The following is an 18,807-nucleotide window of genomic DNA, read 5'->3' as shown; positions in this document are numbered from 1 at the left end:
TTGCCAAGCTCAGCTTTCTAACACCGCAGCTGACTCTTTCAGGGGTCAAAGAATTGTTTTTGAGCAATTTAAACTCCCAAACATTATTCCTTGTTCAGCTTCTTGTTATAAACAACAACCAGTCCTCAGTTCCTCATGTAAATTGCATTCAATAATCAATCTGAAGTTAAAAGGACAGCTCTGCAAACCAGCAGCACCATCTATAATGTTAATTGGCCTTGCAACAAACCATGCAACACTGTCTAAGTTATTTAGTTCAAGAAAGCTTGCAGACCAGACCGATACTATCACTTAGCACATCAAATAGCTGATCTACTGATAGTTGGGAGATAATTGTACTCAAGAGGGTCAGTCCTCACAGCTTTAATTTTGGGTGTTTGGGATCTCCATCCCCAGAAGCTGCTAAGATTGTCTGTGGGAATTTCTAAGCAAAGGTATCTGAAAAAAAAATCACATCTTGTGAAGTTGCCAAGTACCAAAAAAAAAAGAATAAATGTAAGAGATCAGTCAGGTTTGTTGAGAATAGTCATGGAATGACAAGAAGAAAGAAAGATCTATGATCTACTAAAATCTATGATCTGCAACTTGTTGGTACAGTGGCATGCAAAAGTTTGGGCACCCTTGGTCAAAACTTCTATTACTGAGAATAGTTAAATAAGTAGAAGATGAACTGATTTCCAAAAGTCATAAAGTTAAAGATGAAACATTCTTTTCAACATTTTAAGCAAGATTAGTGTATTATTGTTGTTTTGTACAATTTTAGAGTGAAAAAAAGAAAAGGAGCACCATGCAAAAGTTTGGGCACCCCAAGAGATTTGAGTTCTCAGATAACTTTTACCAAGGTCTCAGACCTTAATTAGCTTGTCAGGGCTATGGTTTGTTCACAGTCATCATTAGGAAAGGCCAGGTGATGCAAATTTCAAAGCTTTATTATAAATACTCTGACGCCTCAAACCTTGTCCCAACAATCAGCAGCCATGGGCTCCTCTAAGCAGCTGTCTAGCACTCTGGAAATTAAAATAAATGATGTCCACAAAGCAGGAGAAGGATATAAGATAGCAAAGTGTTGTCAGGTAGTCGTTTCCTCAGTTCGTAATGTAATTAAGAAATGGCAGTTAACAGGAACAGTGGAGGTCGAGTTGAGATCTGGAAGACCAAGAAAACTTTCTGAGAGAACCACTTGTAGGATTGTTAGAAAGACAAATCAAAATCCCTGTTTGACTGCAAAAGACCTTCAGGAAGATTTAGCAGACTCTGGAGTGGTGGTGCACTGTTATACTCTGCAGCAACACCTGCACAAATATGACCTTCATGGAAGAGTCATCAGAAGAAAACTTTTCCTGCATCCTCACCACAAAATTCAGCAACAGAAGTTTGTAAAAGAACATCTAAACAAGCCTGATGCATTTTGGAAACAAGTCCTGTGGACTGATGAAGATAAAATGGAACTTTTTGGCCGCAATGAGCAAAGGTATGTTAGTTGGAAAAAGGATGAAGAATTTCATGAAAGTAACACCTCTCCAATTGTTAAGCATGGGGGGGGTGGGGGGAATCGATCATACTTTGGGCGTGTGTTGCAGTCAGTGGCACAGGGAACATTTCACTGGTAAGGGGAAGAATGAATTCAATTAAATACCAGCAAATTCTGGAAGTAAACATCACACTGTCTGTAAAAAAGCTGAAGGTGAAAAGAGGTTATGATCCTAAACACACCTCAAAATCCACAATGGGCTACCTCAAGAGGCGCAAGCTGAAGGTTTTGCCATGGCCCTCACAGTCCCCCAACCTAAACATCGAAAATCTGTGGATAGACCTCAAAAGAGCAGTGCATGCAAGATAGCCCAAGAATCTCACAGAACTAGAAGCCTTTTGTAAGGAAGAATGGGGAAAAATCCACCAAACAAGAACTGAAAGACTCTTAGTTGGCTACAGAAAGTGTTTATAAGCTGTGATACTTGCCATGCAGGTTGCCCACACTTTTGCTTTGGGCCCTTTTCCATTTTTGTTTTTTTTAAAAACTTTATTGAACAAACACATATCTACAAACAAGCATTGGCTATTAGTTCACAGTTGACTACACAATGGTAAATACCTATATTAACAATACCAGGGGTAGAAGAGAATAGGAGCAAGGGAAAAAAGAAACAAAGAGCACATACATACAATTACATACAAACACAAACATACACATGATCCACATACTTTACATCACCCCTCAATGTAGATTTACATCTATTTTAAATAAAATCACAGTCCTCAGTAAGTCAACTCAAGTCCAGGTCCCTTTCACTGTGCCAGGTACACTATAACAGAGCTCCATCTTTCCAGAGTCCATTTTCAGTTGTAAACTTGCAGTGATATTTTCCATACAGTTCACTTCTTTCAGTCTCTGTATCCATTGTTCCAATGTGGGTGGGTGAGATTTAAACCAGTTGACAGTTATCATTTTACAAGCAATCAGAATCAAGACTCTTAACATGCATTGTTTATTCTTTTAATGCAGATTGTAGGAGGTTGCCCAAAATTAAATGACTAGGTTCGAAGGGTATACTTATATCTAAAATCCTTCTTATTTCCTCAGTGACCTTGTAACAAAATTCCCTTAATTTGGGACAGTCCCAGAATATAAGTGCAAAATCTCCCACTAGGCCACAGCCTCTCCAGTAAAGTCTGCTGTTTTTTTCTGCGTATAATGATATTACTAACGGGGTTTTAAAGTACCTCGTCCTTATTTTTCAAGCAAATTCCCTCCCATTGGGACTATTCAAGCATTTGTGCCACAACTCCCAAGACCTCTCCCACTCTTCCTCTTCTATTATGGTATTTACCTCCAATTCTCACTTATGTTTAACATGTAACATGTTATCCATTGTATCCAGGTGTATTTTTTTTTATATATACAAGAAACAACTTTCTGGGATTGCGTCCTACCCACGATGATCTCTATCCAAAATTTTTCCAAGTTATTTGGCTGTATTTTAAGATTGCTCTATTCTTTGTGTGACGTAATGTCTAATTTGGAGGAACCTATAAAAGTCATTTGATACAAGGTTGAACAACACACACAAAATGGACAGGACAGGCAGCATCTATAGGGAGAAGCACTGTTGACGTTTCGGGCCGAGACCTTTCGTCAGGACTAACTGAAAGGAAAGATAGTAAGAGATTTGAAAGTAGTGGGGGGAGGAGGAAATGCGAAATGATAGAAGACCGGAGGGGGTGGGATGAAGCTAAGAGCTGGAAAGGTGATTGGATAAAGGGATACAGAGCACCACAGCGCCATAGGGAGATGGAGAACAGGCAGAGTGATGGGCAGAGAGAGAGAGAGAAAAAAAACAACAGTATGTCAGGGATGGGGTAAGAAGGGGAGGAGGGGCATTAACGGAAGTTAGAGAAGTCAATGTTCATGCCATCAGGTTGGAGGCTACCCAGCTGGTATATAAGGTGTTGTTCCTCCAACCTGAGTTTAGATTCATTTTGACAGTAGAGGAGGCCATGGATAGATATATCAGATTGGGAATGGGATGTGGAATACAAGGTCGAATTCAATTTGGAGTTTGGAGAAAGATTTGAGCGCCTCACCATCAAACCTTTGGTCCACAAGGACCAGGCCTCTTTGCGCTCACCTGTTAAAACCAGAAAATCCAGTCTTGCTGGAATAAAATCTGAAATGAATGCAGTTCTGGTTGTCCTTGTTATAGTCCTTGGAAGAACTAATTTTTTCCTAACTCTATCCCATACTTTCAATGTATAGTTAACCCATTCATTCTGAGTCTGAACATTCTTCCACACGTTTGGATTTAAAAAGGGAAGAGCTGCTAAAGATAACTCGCCAATTGGATTTTGCTCTACGTGAACCCATCTTGAATCCACGTCTTCTCTGATCCATGACACAATTGCTCTTAACTGGGCAGCCCAAATGAGGTAAAGCTAAACCTCCCTGTTGTTTATTTGAGTGTAAAACTTCTAGTCTCACCCTTGACCTCTTTCTCTGCCATATAAACCTACTGATGAGTCTATCCAAGATTTTAAAAGTAGATGTAGGAACTATTATGGGTAGAGCACTGAAAAGAAAAAGAAACCTGGGCAAAATATTCATCCTGATCACGTCTACTTTACCTATCAGTGATAAAGGAAGCATCTCCCAATGTTCACGATCTCTCCTCACTTGATTAATAAGTTTAACATAATTGGCTGCAAAGAGCTGGAAGGAACTATGAGTTAAACAAACCCCCAAATATCTAAAGCCCTGTTTTGGCCAACAAAAAGTCACTTCATCATCCAGCTGGCTTGGGCAGGTCCCTGTAATCATCATAGCTTCAGATTTCGCTTTGTTAACTTTGTATCCAGAGACCTCTCCATAGCTTCTCAAACATTGCATAAGCAGGGGAACCGATGAAAAAGGATTCTTTATAAAGAGAAGAATGTCATCTGCAAATAAAGCTATTTTATGCGTTATACCTCCTTTACCTGTTATACCCTCAATTTGTTCATTTTGTCTTATTAACTCAGCTGGTGGTTCAATGCTTGAGGCAAATAATATCAGGGATAGGGGACTCCCCTGTCAGGTTCCCCTTTTAAGCCTGAAGAAATAGGAACAGTATCCATTTACTCTAACCCTGGAAATTGGATCTTTATTCAGTGTCTTCATCCAACTTCAAAATGTTGCATTAAAACCCATTTTTTCCAAAGTATAGTCTAAGTATATCCAATCCACCCTATCAAATGCCTTCTCAGCATCTAAGCTAAGAAACATTTTTGTTATTTTGAAACTGTAAAAGATGTAAATAAAAAAGTAATCTTGCTTAAAATATTAAAGAAATATGTCATCTTTAACTTTACGCCTTTGGAAATCAAGTAATCTTTTACTCACTCAGCTATTCCCAGTAACAGAAATTTTGACCAGGGGTGCCCAAACTTCTGCATGCCACTGTATGTCTTTTTAACTTATCAGAATTGAACATGTGTTTGGGAAATCCTTTGTGTTTTAGACATTACTTGTAATTTGGTAACTTTTTAAGCTAGAAATCCACCGAGTCTTAAATGTATTTTAAGAATTGTATCTAAACATAAACATGTATCACTAAAAATAAATGAACTGTATTTAAACTACTTTGCTAGCTGTAAGTATCCCCCCTCCTTGATAGGGAGGGGGGAACCTATGCTCAAATAGTAAGTACTGGCAGCTAAACTCGCCATGAAGGATAAACAGAAAAAATAATCTAGCCTTTGAAGAGTAGTGGTCCTTTACTGACCATACCTGTAGCTTTCTATATTGGATAAAGCTTAAGATCCTCATCTGAGTTCAGAACTTTGTGGACAGCAAACTCAATATCATCACAAACAACTGGGATGCATGCTAGATCACATATCTAAAATAATCAAATTCCGAATCCTTCGCCTGAATTCATCTACATTAAATCATCATAAAATAGAAGGCACAACATGAACACATTCTTAGCCAATAGTGCTATTGTGCTTTTGATGCCAGATAAATTACGGAGGGCAGATAAGAGGGGACATCAGAGGGGAGGTAAAACTGCACAGAACACCTGTTTCCATTCCTGCTGACAGGGATAATCTCCCAAATCTAGAGATACAAGAAGAGGGGTAGCAATGGTCCTTTGGGTATTGAACAAGGGCCCTGTAGTTTGTTATTTGAGGGGTGGACAGTGACTTCCTTCCTCTGTTTTAATCTGTGGAAGACATGGAGGCAAATCAATAAAAATACAGAGATTTTTGCTGCATTTTCAACTCCAACTCCATCTTCTGGTAGCGCTGTGTGTTTTCTCATCAGTAGTGATGGGCTCAAAACCTGGAGGAGACCCCAGCTTTATCACCCTCCTGAAGGAGGAGTAATGTCACTAAGACGTGATTATAAACTTCTTGAGCCCATGTGGACTGGCCATTGAAGACGTCAGCCAGAGAGACAAACAAACAGACAGACGTACCCATGCAGCCCTCTCCATCTGGTCTTCGCATCATTCCCGGTGGGCAGATACACATGAAGGTGCCAATCAGGTTCTTGCACATCATCCCTTGGGATTCACAGTCATGTAATCCTTCCAAGCATTCATCCAAATCTGCAATCAGGGATAAGCAGCAGTCAGCAATGCGAAGACAGTGCACTGCTATCTGCTTCTCTTCAAGCCATTTACCCACTGACGGTAGTACATACCACTGTGCATCTTTCTAGCATTTTATCAAAAATATAGGGGCAAATCTTACTCTAAATATTAGCATACCTTGAAAATGGAAATTCTTGTGTAGTCCCTTGTGTGAAGTTAAGGATAAAAGTTCAGTCATAGATGTAGCATCCACATGCTAACAGGAATTCACCTTTCCTTTCATTCTGGCTCTCCACATTTTACTTTATTTGATAACATTCCAATGAAGTATCTTGATTGTATCTGAAGCTTATAAAATACTTCATAAATTGAGGTTCCTGTTATTAGGAGAACCTCATTATCCAGCTGTCGCTTCTTTCACCTGGGTGTGTGATACATTGTCAGGACTTAGACCAGCTTGTGGAATAGCTGATTTTTCTTTTTGGCTATTTGCGGCTGAATATGGATATGCCGCAGCAAATTCTGGTCAAACTGCAGTTGTATTGTGTTCATTACATAGTAGGATCTGGTTACATTATAAATTGACCATATAGTTAGTCATTCACAAAGTGGAATTCATAACCTCATGTATGGAATTGGTAAAACAGCCATATTTGACCGCCACCCAACCACTAACCGTTGCTTTGCATCTGAAACGTGAATTATTATTTGGTTCTGACATTAGTAATCACTAAAGGTGACTTAGCTGACTTTGCTGACACCCCATCTGGTTTGGGTATTTCCTCCTGTTTTCTTGGTTAATACGAATGCAACAGCTGAGAGGGGCATTTTGACTTAGCTGTTACAATAAACAATCTATTAAGTCCCGAATCGATTAAAATAACCATCCATGTTTAAATGCAAGCTTTAATTATTGATCTTCTGGTGAATCTGCTAAATTGATAATATTATACTCTCATCGTATATTTTTAATCAAATTATAAAGGTAATTCACAGAAAGCATCTGATTGGTTCTGCGTCACTCTAAGGCTCAGTGTAAATACTGCCATTCATTCATTACCTCTACACATCTTGCGGTCATCCCTCAGAGTATAACCTCCAGGACACGTGCATTCATAGGAACCATAGGTGTTGATGCAGCGGAATGCACACAGCAGAGGATTGAGAGAACATTCGTTGATATCTGTAAAAAATAAACAAAATGCTTGTTAGATAATTCCCCAGAAGCTTTCAATGATAGTTGATTAAACATAATTGTCGCTCACTCCAAGATACCCATTGGCAATCTTATCATGACAGATATCCTGTTAAATTTGTAAAGTGGCTACCCTACCTTCACAAGTGGCCATTGGTCCAGGTTCAAATCCATCATCACATTCGCACTCAAACGCCCCAATGACATTAATGCAGGTACCATTACCACAGGGGTTACCGATGCTGCATTCGACAATATCTGGACACAAGCACAGACACCAGAATTAGTCCTGAGTAATATAGAGCAGCCAGCAGAGTGAAAAGTCTTGGAGGGAGATGACAGCACGGGATCATTGGAGTAGCAATAAAATGAGAAAGAAGGGAAAGATCAGTAGAATGGGGAATCTGGGAGATGTCTGCAGCATGAAGGAATGAGGGGAATCTTGAATGAACCAGTCTCCAAGAACGGCAATAAAGAAGAAGGGAGAGACCCAATTATCTGCATGAAAAAGTAAATGGCACCAAAGTTCCCAACATCCCTGCTGCTATTCAAAATGATGGAACATTACACTATGCTTAAGGTACCAACAATCTGGCACCCTCAGGACCATGGTGGCATCACACTAGTAGAAATTCTGGTCTATTGGACTTTTTTCCAATTCCCCAATACACACTTACTTCAAGTTTTTAAACATGTTACACTGTATGATAATACATTTCCTAGTGAACCCATTAAATTTGAAGTGTGTGGTAAATAAAATGGTGAGTTTTAGCTTGTCAAAAGAAGTTAAAACTTATAAGCTCGCATGATGCCAACACCCATGTTCCTGACTCTGGCTGTACGTCTGGTTCCCTTCTCTAGACTAATGAGTGAGCATCAAGCTGAACCAGTATTCCTGAATGATCGGACACTGGACAGTTGGAGTTTACTGATCTTCCACACGAAATGTTTGGGGGGGGGGGGGGGGCGTTTTGCCCCATCTCTACTTTCCAAGGGAAAAATGAGTCTCAATGGGCTTTGAATTCCCAGGCCCTTTTCGTCAACTGTCTCACTCTCTCAAACTTTCTAGTCACTGCATACAGATCCCAAGCACATATGCAATGGTCTTTCCCTACTTAACCCAGGGCCTAAAGGTCAACTGAAACATTGCATCTACTTCTCTAAATGTGTTTGGTGATTTGGAGCAATGTACGTAGAGAAATAGCTGGTCTATTGTATCCTTAAGCAACTGGAAACTGAAATTGTGTGTTTGAAATTAATACTAAGGTTAAGTAAAAGTTTCATTTTCTGCTTTTCAATTTCCCTGGGAGGATGCCTCCTCTGTTAATTTCCACAAGAAATTAAGACTGCAGACTCAATGTGACAGGTGATATTATCTGAGAGATTTCATTACCCCACACACCAGACTGTTACTTAGCAACCTCCTCAGGAGCTGATGGATAATAGACTCAAAGCATCAGACGGCTAGCTGTAATGGGCAGGCTGGGGATATTTTTGACACCCCTTGTGACCAGATGCTTCCAACAATTTCACTGCTGTTCAAGGCAGCGCGGTGTGTCATTATCTAAGGATCCTGACATTATTATTTATCACAGCATCATGCCAATTTCAGCACAGCAGAAGCCCATTATATCTGTGCCAAAGTTAGCTCTACATCAGAGATATCTACTCCCAGCCTATTTCATTGCTGCTTTCTCATAGCCTTTAATATTTTCCTTCTTCAAGTGATTTTTTTCTCTTAAATTGTGTGATTGTCTTGGCTTCAGCAAGATGATGTGGTAAGATTTTGTAATCTATTCAATGAGAATAATTCTTTCAATATCACTCAAGATTTGAACCTGTGCTTCAAATCTCAACTCATGCTCCCTACTGATAAGGGATAGGATCACAGCAAAACTCAGAGGAGACACACTGGAGGGCTTATCCATAGAGGACATTTGGATGGAGAAAACCATCGAGAGGTGGAGGAGTAGATATATAGGCAAATTATGGAAAGATGCAGAAACAACAGGGTTGTCAGAGTCAGGGATTTTATCTTCCCCCAGTATTGATTAGAATGTCCTTAACACGTGAGGTTTAGATGGGGTGGGATTTCTTTAGTGCATCCAAGAGGAGTTGCTGAAACAGTATGTAGGGAGACTTAATAGAGAAGAAAACATAATGGGCCCAGTTTAGGGAAATGAACCAGGCTAGGTGGCAGACCTGTTAGTGGGTGAACATGTTGGGAATAGTGACCCCAGCTCATTATGCTTTAAGGTTAGAAGATGAGCTTTATTTGTCACATGTACATCAAAACACACAGTGAAATTTGTCATATGCATCAAATCAAATCAAATCAGTGAGAATTGGCAGTCCACAAGTGTTGCCATGCTTCTGGGGCCAACATAGCATGCCATTTCTCACTAATTCTAACTGTATGCCTTTGGAATCACTGAAAGTGGCTACGCAAGTGGGTGAGGTGGCAAAGAAGGCGTGGATGTCATGCTTGCCTCCATTGGTAGGGGTGTTGAATAGAAGAGTTAGAAAGTTATGCTGCAGATATAAAATCTTTAGTTGTACCACACTTGGGTATTGTGTGCAGTTCTAGTTGTCCCTCTACAGGGAAGGAATGATGACAGTGGAGAGGGTGCAGGAAAGGTTTACGGGGAAGCTGCCTGGATTAGAAGGTATGAGCTATAAAGTCGGACAAACTTGGGTTGGAGGTAGAAAGGAGACTGGATAGAGGATTTTTAAAAAATTATGAGAGGCATAGGTAGGGTACACAATCAGAATCTTTTCCCCAGGGTAGAAATATCGAACACTAGAGGACACACTTTTATGGCTTGAGGGGTGGGGGGAAGTTTAACACAGAGAGTGGTAGTTGTCTGGAATATGCCACCAAGAGTGGGAGTGGAAGTATGCAGTTTGGTGGAGTTTAAGAGGCTTTTAGATAGATGTTATGAATGGAAGGGAGGGATATGGATGAGACACAGGAGAAGGATAAGTAGTTTAACTTGGTATCAAGGTCAGCACAGTGTGGGCGAAACAACCTGACTAGTGTTGTACTGTACTATGTTCTTATCCAATTTTTATTCAAATAAAACACTTCAAATCAAGTAACTTACCAACACAGTTCACTCCGGTGAAATCCAGGTTATATCCTAGGGGACACTCACATCGGAAGGAACCATCGGTGTTTATACAATGTCCATTCACGCAGATACCAGGATTCTCTACACACTCATTCACATCTTAAAGAGATGATGAAAATGATTAGGCAGAACCCATGTTAAAACAGTCTGTGAGATACTGCATTCATTTCAGAGTGCCTAAAAGAAATACTTTCTGGCTTTGGGAATTAACAATTCTAAGGATCACTGTAAACTAGATCACTGCAACTAATTTCTCCTTGCAAATACTGATGGAAGAACTAGGACAACTGGAGCCAAGTGCGGCTGTGGTGGTATCAATGGAAGAGGTTCACAATCTCAAGAAAAATCTGACAAGCACTGTAAAAGGTCATTATAATAATGTGAAGGGCAGGAGATGACCACTTATCCAGTTAGTCTAATTTTCCAATCCCTGTCTCATGTGCTTCCTTATTCTGGACTAAAATGCCCTGAAGTAGATTATCTGAGAGTTCTTGTTTCAGTTTACAATAAAAACCCTTAGTTTGTGGAGAGAGAGTTGGAGGAAATTGGCAGTGACATCCGGAAAGCAATTAACACTGAAATGCTGAAGATGCAGCCTGTGATTACTTGTTCCTCCAAAGGGTATACTGAATAACATTTTTAAAAAATCCATTTATAGAAAGTTCAGCCACAGAATTTACAAAATATTTTAACTACGAAAATCCTGAAAGCCTACAATTTGCTAAAGTATAAAATTTTTTTAAATGATTACTTTTTAGCCACTCTGACTCTGAAAAATTTAAATGTATGAAGAGTTAATCTTAATTATTTCAAAATTTTATACATTTTAATTTATTTATTGCAAGTTTTATTTAAATTATTTCTTCTTCTACAATCTTTTGTCCTTTTGTCCTTTATCACCCTGCAGGAGTGTTAGTGCTTTTAACTTCCTAGTTTGTATGTCTGTGAACATTCTTTAATATGGCTGGCTCCTTAGCCTGCTACTTTGAACTTTGCTTGCCAATTTCACTGCCGCTGGGCAAGAGAGATACTCAGAAGCTGATGCCACAGGGATCCAGATCAGAACAGATAACATTTTAAGCTGCAGAGATTATTCAATTTTTGGGTTTACTGTTCTCTGAAATCAGTGACACGCACTAGTGACATTAAAATCCAAATATGACAGACTCCAATCAATTACCAGTTTCCATGTATTGAACTTGAAAAAAAATCAAAGACTGATGCAAATTTTTTAATATACTAAAAACACCAGAAAGAAAAATAAGATTCAATTTCAATTATTGATGCAATCTAATCTATATGTGAGTTTTTTGTAGAATTTACATTAAAGCAGATGTCTTTGTTTTAATAAATCCATTCTGAGTCTTTTTACTGTTCTATAATTCTGCACAAAGTTACTGAATGTAGCCCAACCTTCGCGGGTATCCCCAATGCCTGGGATGGCACCATGACCATATGGGCACAGCTCCTGAAAAGCAACTGGAATAGAAAAGCAAAATTATTAAGAGCAGCAGACAGCAGCCTATCCTTACATTAACAGTAACAACATTAATCTATTCAAAATGACTCATAAGGCATATCAAAATGTAATGGACCCACAAAGTACAGTTGTCGGTTAACAAGTTCTACAATCACTAAATGTGAATGGAAGAACAAGCAGGTTACTCTGTGGGATATTGAATCTCCATTATCCTCTTGATGTGTCTCTACTGAAAACCAATTCCTGGACATTAATGCAAATAGGCCTCTCTCCTCCAATAAATTAATCAAAAATTCTAAAATCTCTGTCAGCAATGAACTGAAGATTATATAGACTGTTTTTTTTCCCCGTCTTTTTTCCTTTCTTTTGTTTTAATAGTTATCCTGTGGCACTTCTGTTCAAAGGATACAGACTGGTATGCCTTCTTGATGTTTAGATTGTGGGTCCCAGAACTGCCTCGAGTTACATTCACTGAACTGGATTACTGTGGCGAGCCTGCAAGGCCAGAGGACCTTTGAGGAAATTCCGAGTTTGGGTTTTACATTTGAGATTCAATATATATTCTTTCAATAAAATTAAGGCTTGCTTTGCATTTATCAAAGCTCAAATGTCACTAACAATGTAATGAATGGAACAATTGTGACCCACCTTCTTCTTCCTGAGGACAAAGTTCACATGGGTCACCCCAACCCTCTCCTGGCATCTTACTGCAGCAGCAGCGGGCTTTGGTCGTGTTAAATGCCTTGGGAACTGAACACTTGCCGTTATCAAACCTGGTGAAGCAGAAGCTCTGTCTGGTATCTAAAAAATATCAATAAGTACAAAGTTCAACAAGGTGTTAACTGTTTACAAGTTCCACTGAATGTATTACATTGTTGGGAGGTGGACTGAGTTTTACTTTAAATCTGCTCCTTAGCAAAGGTAATGCTGATTAAACTGGATACATTTTCACATCACAGTGAAAAAGGAATGCAGCTCAAAGAATCACTGCAAATGGTTATTAAAATTAGCTATAGCTTTTAACACTTCCAGCTATCGACAACTGAAGAAAATAACTTCATAGCATAGCGTTTCTTTATGTTTCCATCAAATTGGTTCAGTGGAGAATGATAAAGAAAATAAATAGAGCTAAAAAAAACTGCAATGTCTGAGAAAGTATATATTGTGGCACTGTTTCAGTTCCCTGTGAGGTCAAGCAATCTGTGCAGTAGGATAGACCTTGCATGTGAAACTGAAGCAAAGGCACTTCATCCACAATCTACCATCATCTTGGACACTGGAAATTGTGGAATGGGATCAGGAATGATGAACAGGAACAGAAGAATGGGAGAAAAGTTTATACATGGAGTGGGTCAAACAAATACAGTATAAAGAGGTAAGAGCTGATTGTGTGGAGGGAAGGTAAAGAGGAGGGATCACATTGAAGAGAAAGAGGATAAGAGGATAATTAATGGTGAAACAGGAAGAGACAGGAGATTGGAGGGAGAGGATGGTGGAGAGAGGAGTTTGGAGAGAGAAGATAGGGAAAGACAGGAGAGTGGAGGGAGGTGATTAAGGGAGATAGGGTGAAGACTAAGATGAGAGAAGAGTGTGGACAGTGAGGATCAGGGTGGCGAGAGAGTATGGAGGAAGATTATTTGGGAGAAAGGTGTATTGATGGAGAGGACTGAGGGAGAAGGAGCATCAGAGTAAAGCCTGACTTCCTAACCCCAGACTGTTGGGGCCCATCCACATTTGTTGGGTTGAGGAGGGGTCTGGTGAAAAATTCAGGTTTGGGTCAGGTAAAGAAAACACTATAAGTTCTCGGATGCAGGTTAGGTTCAGCTCGGCTGTGTCATCTTAGGCTTTACTTTCATACCGAGTAGACCGCTACATCAGAGGTACTCTTGCAAATAAGGCATACATTTCCGGGCAGCATTCAAAAGTAACGATGGAATAACCTGTGTTCTGATACATACACAATACGAGGAAACACAAAGCTGATGAGTGGTCTCTCCACCTGAATTGCATTCTGTCTGAAGAGGTACAATGAAGTATGGAGCTCCAGGTCTGCTGCACACTTACCAAAGCATCTCCTTCCATTCTCGGAGAGGACAAATCCATTTGCGCAGTTACACTGGAAGCTTCCAGGTGTATTGGTGCAGAAACCAAACAGGCAGATGTTGGGGTCCTCCTCACACTCGTTAATATCTGTGAATGAGTAGTCAGAGGTCAGAAAGGGTCCATCTACACACCCTGAGAGATTTTCACAGCTTTTATTCTGACTGAGAACTGCATCAGAGGACCTGATAGAATGAAGCAGCCTAACAATGAGGGTCCTCATGAACACACAAAACATGCAACGTTTGGATCACAGAACAGTGAACCTAATCAATTAGTGTCACTTCTTGTAAACAGTTCCTTCAGTAACTCTGCAATAAATCAGCACTTTATTCCAGAGAGGCCCCATGAACCCCATTTCACACTCAGACAGTGGGCCCCACATCAAAGAAAGGATTGGCTCTCAGTGAACGTGGTTCAGTGAAAGTCAGCATCCAGTGAACTGGGCTGTCAACATTCAGGTGAGAAATAGTACACAGGAACTGAAAAATCTTTAAAGTAAAATAATTTATTTTAATCTTTATTCATGAAGGTGGCTGGCTAATTTAAATATCACCATCTGTCTTTCAGATATCTTCCACTACAACCCACTGGGGATGAATGTGAAAGGTTTGCATTGATTAGCCTTGTCTTCTTTAATAAGAAGCTAGCTTAATATTTCTGAATGAACTGCATCACCAGCTCTCAAAGGAAGTAACAAGCAGGAGAATGGCTTTAGAAACATAGAAAATAGGTGCAGGAGTAGGTCATTCAGCCCTTCAAGCCTGCACTGCCATTCAGTATGATCATGGCTGATCATCCAACTCAGAACCCTGTACCTGCTTTCTCTCCATACCCCCGATCCCTTTAGCCACAAGGGCCATATCTAACTTCCTCTTAAATATAGCCAATGAACTGGCCTCAACTGTTTCCTGTGGCAGAGAATTCCAGATTCACCACTCTCTGTGTGAAGAAGTTTTTCCTCATCTCGGTCCTAAAAGGCTTCCCCTTTATCCTTAAACTGTGACCTCTCGTTCTGAATTTCCCCAACATTGGAAACAATCTTCCTGCATCTAGCCTGTCCAATCCCTTTAGAATTTTATACGTTTCAATAAGAACCTCTCTTAATCTTCTAAATTCCAGTGAGTATAAGCCTAGTCGATACAGTCTTTCTTCATATGAAAGTCCTGCCATCCCAGGAATCAATCTGGTGAACCTTCTTTGTACTCCCTCTATGGCAAGAATGTCTTTCCTCAGATTAGGGGACGAAAACTGCACACAATACTCTAGGTGCGGTCTCACCAAGGCCTTGTACAACTGCAGTAGAACCTCCTTGCTCCTATACTCAAATCCTTTTGCTATGAATGCCAACATACCATTTGCCTTTTTCACTGCCTGCTGTACCTGCAAGCTCACCTTCAATGACTGGTGTATAATGACACCCAGGTCTTGTTGCACCTCCCCTTTTTCCTAATCAGCCACCGTTCAGATAATAATCTGTTTTCCCGTTCTTGCAACCAAAGTGGATAACCTCACATTTATCCACATTAAATCCACATTAGGATCTGCTGCTTTTTAAACTTAGTTTTCCATATTTGTCCAGTATACAAAGAGCTGGACAGTGCAGTAACTGCATGCCAGTGGACTTCAATTTCGTCCCATTTACCAATGCAGTGGTCATTCTGTACTTCATATCCAGGTGGGCAGATACACCGGAAGGAACCATCTAAATTCTGGCAGGTCCCAGGAGCACAGGTGCCGGGGTAACTGATGCATTCATTGATATCTAAGTGAGATGAGACAAGAGTTAAAGAAATTAAATGTGCAGCATTTCCGATTTTTGTCACATAAAATCAATGCAAAGTAATTAAATAGTTTCATTGCCTATGATAATATTAGACTTCCTTTGCCGGACAAATAACGTTTCCATTAACTTCCCATCTTCACTATTTTATTTTGAATAATATTTTATATATTTATAACTGATGTTGCAATGCCTTAGCAGGACCAATAATCAGGGCCATTGAACAAAAACTTGATACAGTCCAGTTCTAAGTTACCAAGGCTGAATATAACTGTGCAATTGCATTGGAATATTAGATAAACTCACAAAAGGACACTCAGTCTTCAAAGACCACTTCACCCATAACTACACCATTAATCAAGTTTAATCCATCTTTACTCTCCCCACACCTTTCATTAAATTTAATGTGTCTGCCACCTACACTGTTTCTCTGACTTAACAGCCCACAAATGGATACTTCATCAAAATTAATCACATTACAGTCAGGGCCTTCACCTACTGCGATTCGAAACAGGAGTTATCAGGCTTCATTCTTCTATTACTGATATTCTTTGTTAAAATTTATCCAGTAAGTACTCCAATTTCTATTGGAATATATTCTGTTGGTAGCCTCCCAGGAGAGTAAGTGCAGTGTCAGAGGGCAGCAGCAGCAGGGGCTGATAGTTGGAACACACAAAGTGGCATGAATGTACAAGATACATTCATTTACAGTGCTTTCTGAAGACATCATATCAGAATTCCTTTATACACCCTTGTTGCTTCCACTATACTGTTTAACCAGCTCCTTATTACATTGAATAAGCTGATTAGTTTCACCATCACTTGTCAGTTAAACATATTTTTAGAGGGGTAAATATTAAAATATACAAATGATCAAAAGTAACAAGCAACCATGTGTTATTTTACATGGCACCCAGACAAGGAAATCCAGCCTGAAGCAGCAGGAATGATCAGTGGCAACTGTCCCCTGAAATGAGACCTCAGGCTGTGGTCACCTCTGGCCACATTAGACTTGCTCACGAGCGGCTCTGTGTGACCCAGCTATGGAATGGCTGAGGCAGTTCACAGTAAATTGTGCCTACCCTTCCTTCGGGAACCTTCCTGCATCTCCCTCACAGCCCACACTGTCACCCCACTTTGCATCGTCAGTTGAGTGCCACATGCATATCTGCCAAATATAAACCTTGACTGAGGGCAAGGGCAAATTAAACCTTACTCACTCACCAACGCAATTCTTCCCATCGGGTGGCAGGTCATAGCCATCCTGACACAAGCACTGGAACGATCCAATACTGTTTATGCACTGTCCATTTCTACAGACCTGGCCAATCAGAGTTGAGCACTCATCAATATCTAAACAGAGGAAATGCAATGTTATTAAAATAAATGAACAGAGAATATGATTAAAATGACATTTGAAAATAACTACATTTCACACGCTTTTTGGGACTGAAGCCCTTCTTCCCGCCTCTCACTCTTGCTGGCAACCTGAGATCCTATTGGTGCCTAGGCCTTTCAGAGTGTAACTGGGTGTCACGACATGAGCAAGTTGCATAGCAAACAGAGGCGGGCAGATATTTATAACTTGCATCTGCTTCAAGTGCTTCTTCAAAGTGATTGCATTCAAGCTCACATTTTATGTAAGGAAAATAAAGTTCAAATATAACCTGCAGGTGATTAAGCAGGAATGGCTGGATGTATATTTAGATTTTCAGAAGGAATTCACTAATCTGCCATTCAAGAGATTGATGTACAAGATTAGCACTTATAAGGCTATGAGTCACTGCACTGCACTGCACGAAACCTGTGCCAGTGTTTATGCTCCATACATACTCTTTTTGTCTGAATAACCCTCTATTCCTTTCTCCTTGCTTTCACTTATTAAATCCATGTGTATCATGGCTATTCACATCAACCACTATTGTGGTAGATTTATCTGGAACTCCTTATAGGATTTATTTGTAAATATCATATATTTATAACCACCAAATTTAGCAACCTCCATACATGTTCTCTCATGTCTAGAGAGTGAGAGGGTATGAAAAACACAGGAAATTGTGGATCCATTAATTATAGTGGAGAGTGCAGAGGTTTGATTGAAATGGCACTAATTATACTAAAGAATCTGGCAGTAATTACAGAGTGAGGGATTCCTGATCTGAACTGAGAAGATTTGCTGTGTAAAGTTTTGCTTTATTGTTCCTCGATTATTGAATTTACAGCCCACAGCTAATTTCAATGTATGGTTATTTATATTTTAATATTAATTTTAAACTAAATAGCAAATTCGCAGTACAAGGCATATTTAATATGTTTAGGCATGATCTTGATGGTGTTTTCCTTACCCATACAGTCATTGTTGTGAGTGAGGTCAAATCCGGGGAAGCAGAGGCAGTTGTAGGATCCAACTGTGTTCTTGCAGGTTCCATTTCCACAGGGCTGCCGATCACACTCGTCAATATCTATGACACAACACATAATTAGATCAGTCTCATCAATATTCGCAACATACTCACAATACAATTAACACAATCAGCCTCTATCTTTACGATACTTAGAATGTAAGTTACTCAGTATTTTGCACTTGGTCGATGTATCCATATGGCTCCATTGGAGAGTGGTGGAGTGTTGGGAGATTTCTTACCCATGCACATTGTCTGGTCAGCTGTTGCTTTGAAACCATTGTGGCAAAGACACCGATAACTTCCTTCAGTATCGATGCATTCTCCGTGGCTGCAGACATTTGGGATCTCCTGGCATTCATTACGATCTGTTGGTAAAAGATCATGGAGATGAAACTTGCAGTCCAATCCATAGGATACTGAATCATGTTTGCACCTTCTATATTGGCTATGGCTTTTCTGTAGACCATTGGGAGTCCTGCACCACACCCCACCTCCCCAATGAGATGGGCTTATGTTCACACCATCAGTAGGAAAGGGGCTCCTGCATACTGCCCCCAATCAACAAAGGTCCTACATACACTACTCTCATAGAACAGACTGCCCTGCATGCATTACCCGTTGCACAGGAGGGTGCTTAATTCCCAT

The 18,807-nt window shown here is 40.0% G+C and overlaps 1 protein-coding gene across 1 annotated transcript in view; it reads right to left on the bottom strand.

Moving 5' to 3' along the window:
- Window positions 1–18,807, bottom strand: part of fbn2b (fibrillin 2b) — a 274,386-nt gene that overhangs the window by 17,215 nt on the left and 238,364 nt on the right. Inside the window, exons 45-55 of the mRNA XM_059991505.1 lie at window positions 18,402–18,527; window positions 18,103–18,219; window positions 16,982–17,110; window positions 15,620–15,739; window positions 13,939–14,064; window positions 12,523–12,675; window positions 11,808–11,873; window positions 10,368–10,493; window positions 7,402–7,521; window positions 7,129–7,251; window positions 5,952–6,083 (exon numbers count right to left, since the gene is read on the bottom strand). Of these exons, the coding sequence (XP_059847488.1) occupies window positions 5,952–6,083; window positions 7,129–7,251; window positions 7,402–7,521; window positions 10,368–10,493; window positions 11,808–11,873; window positions 12,523–12,675; window positions 13,939–14,064; window positions 15,620–15,739; window positions 16,982–17,110; window positions 18,103–18,219; window positions 18,402–18,527 (1,338 nt within the window). The remainder of the gene's footprint in view (window positions 1–5,951; window positions 6,084–7,128; window positions 7,252–7,401; window positions 7,522–10,367; window positions 10,494–11,807; window positions 11,874–12,522; window positions 12,676–13,938; window positions 14,065–15,619; window positions 15,740–16,981; window positions 17,111–18,102; window positions 18,220–18,401; window positions 18,528–18,807) is intronic.

The sequence above is a fragment of the Hypanus sabinus genome, chromosome 16, assembly GCF_030144855.1.
Source record: "Hypanus sabinus isolate sHypSab1 chromosome 16, sHypSab1.hap1, whole genome shotgun sequence".
Classification (NCBI taxonomy): domain Eukaryota; kingdom Metazoa; phylum Chordata; class Chondrichthyes; order Myliobatiformes; family Dasyatidae; genus Hypanus; species Hypanus sabinus.
Note: the sequence above shows the minus strand (reverse complement) of the source record. Positions and strands in the feature narration are given on the sequence as shown.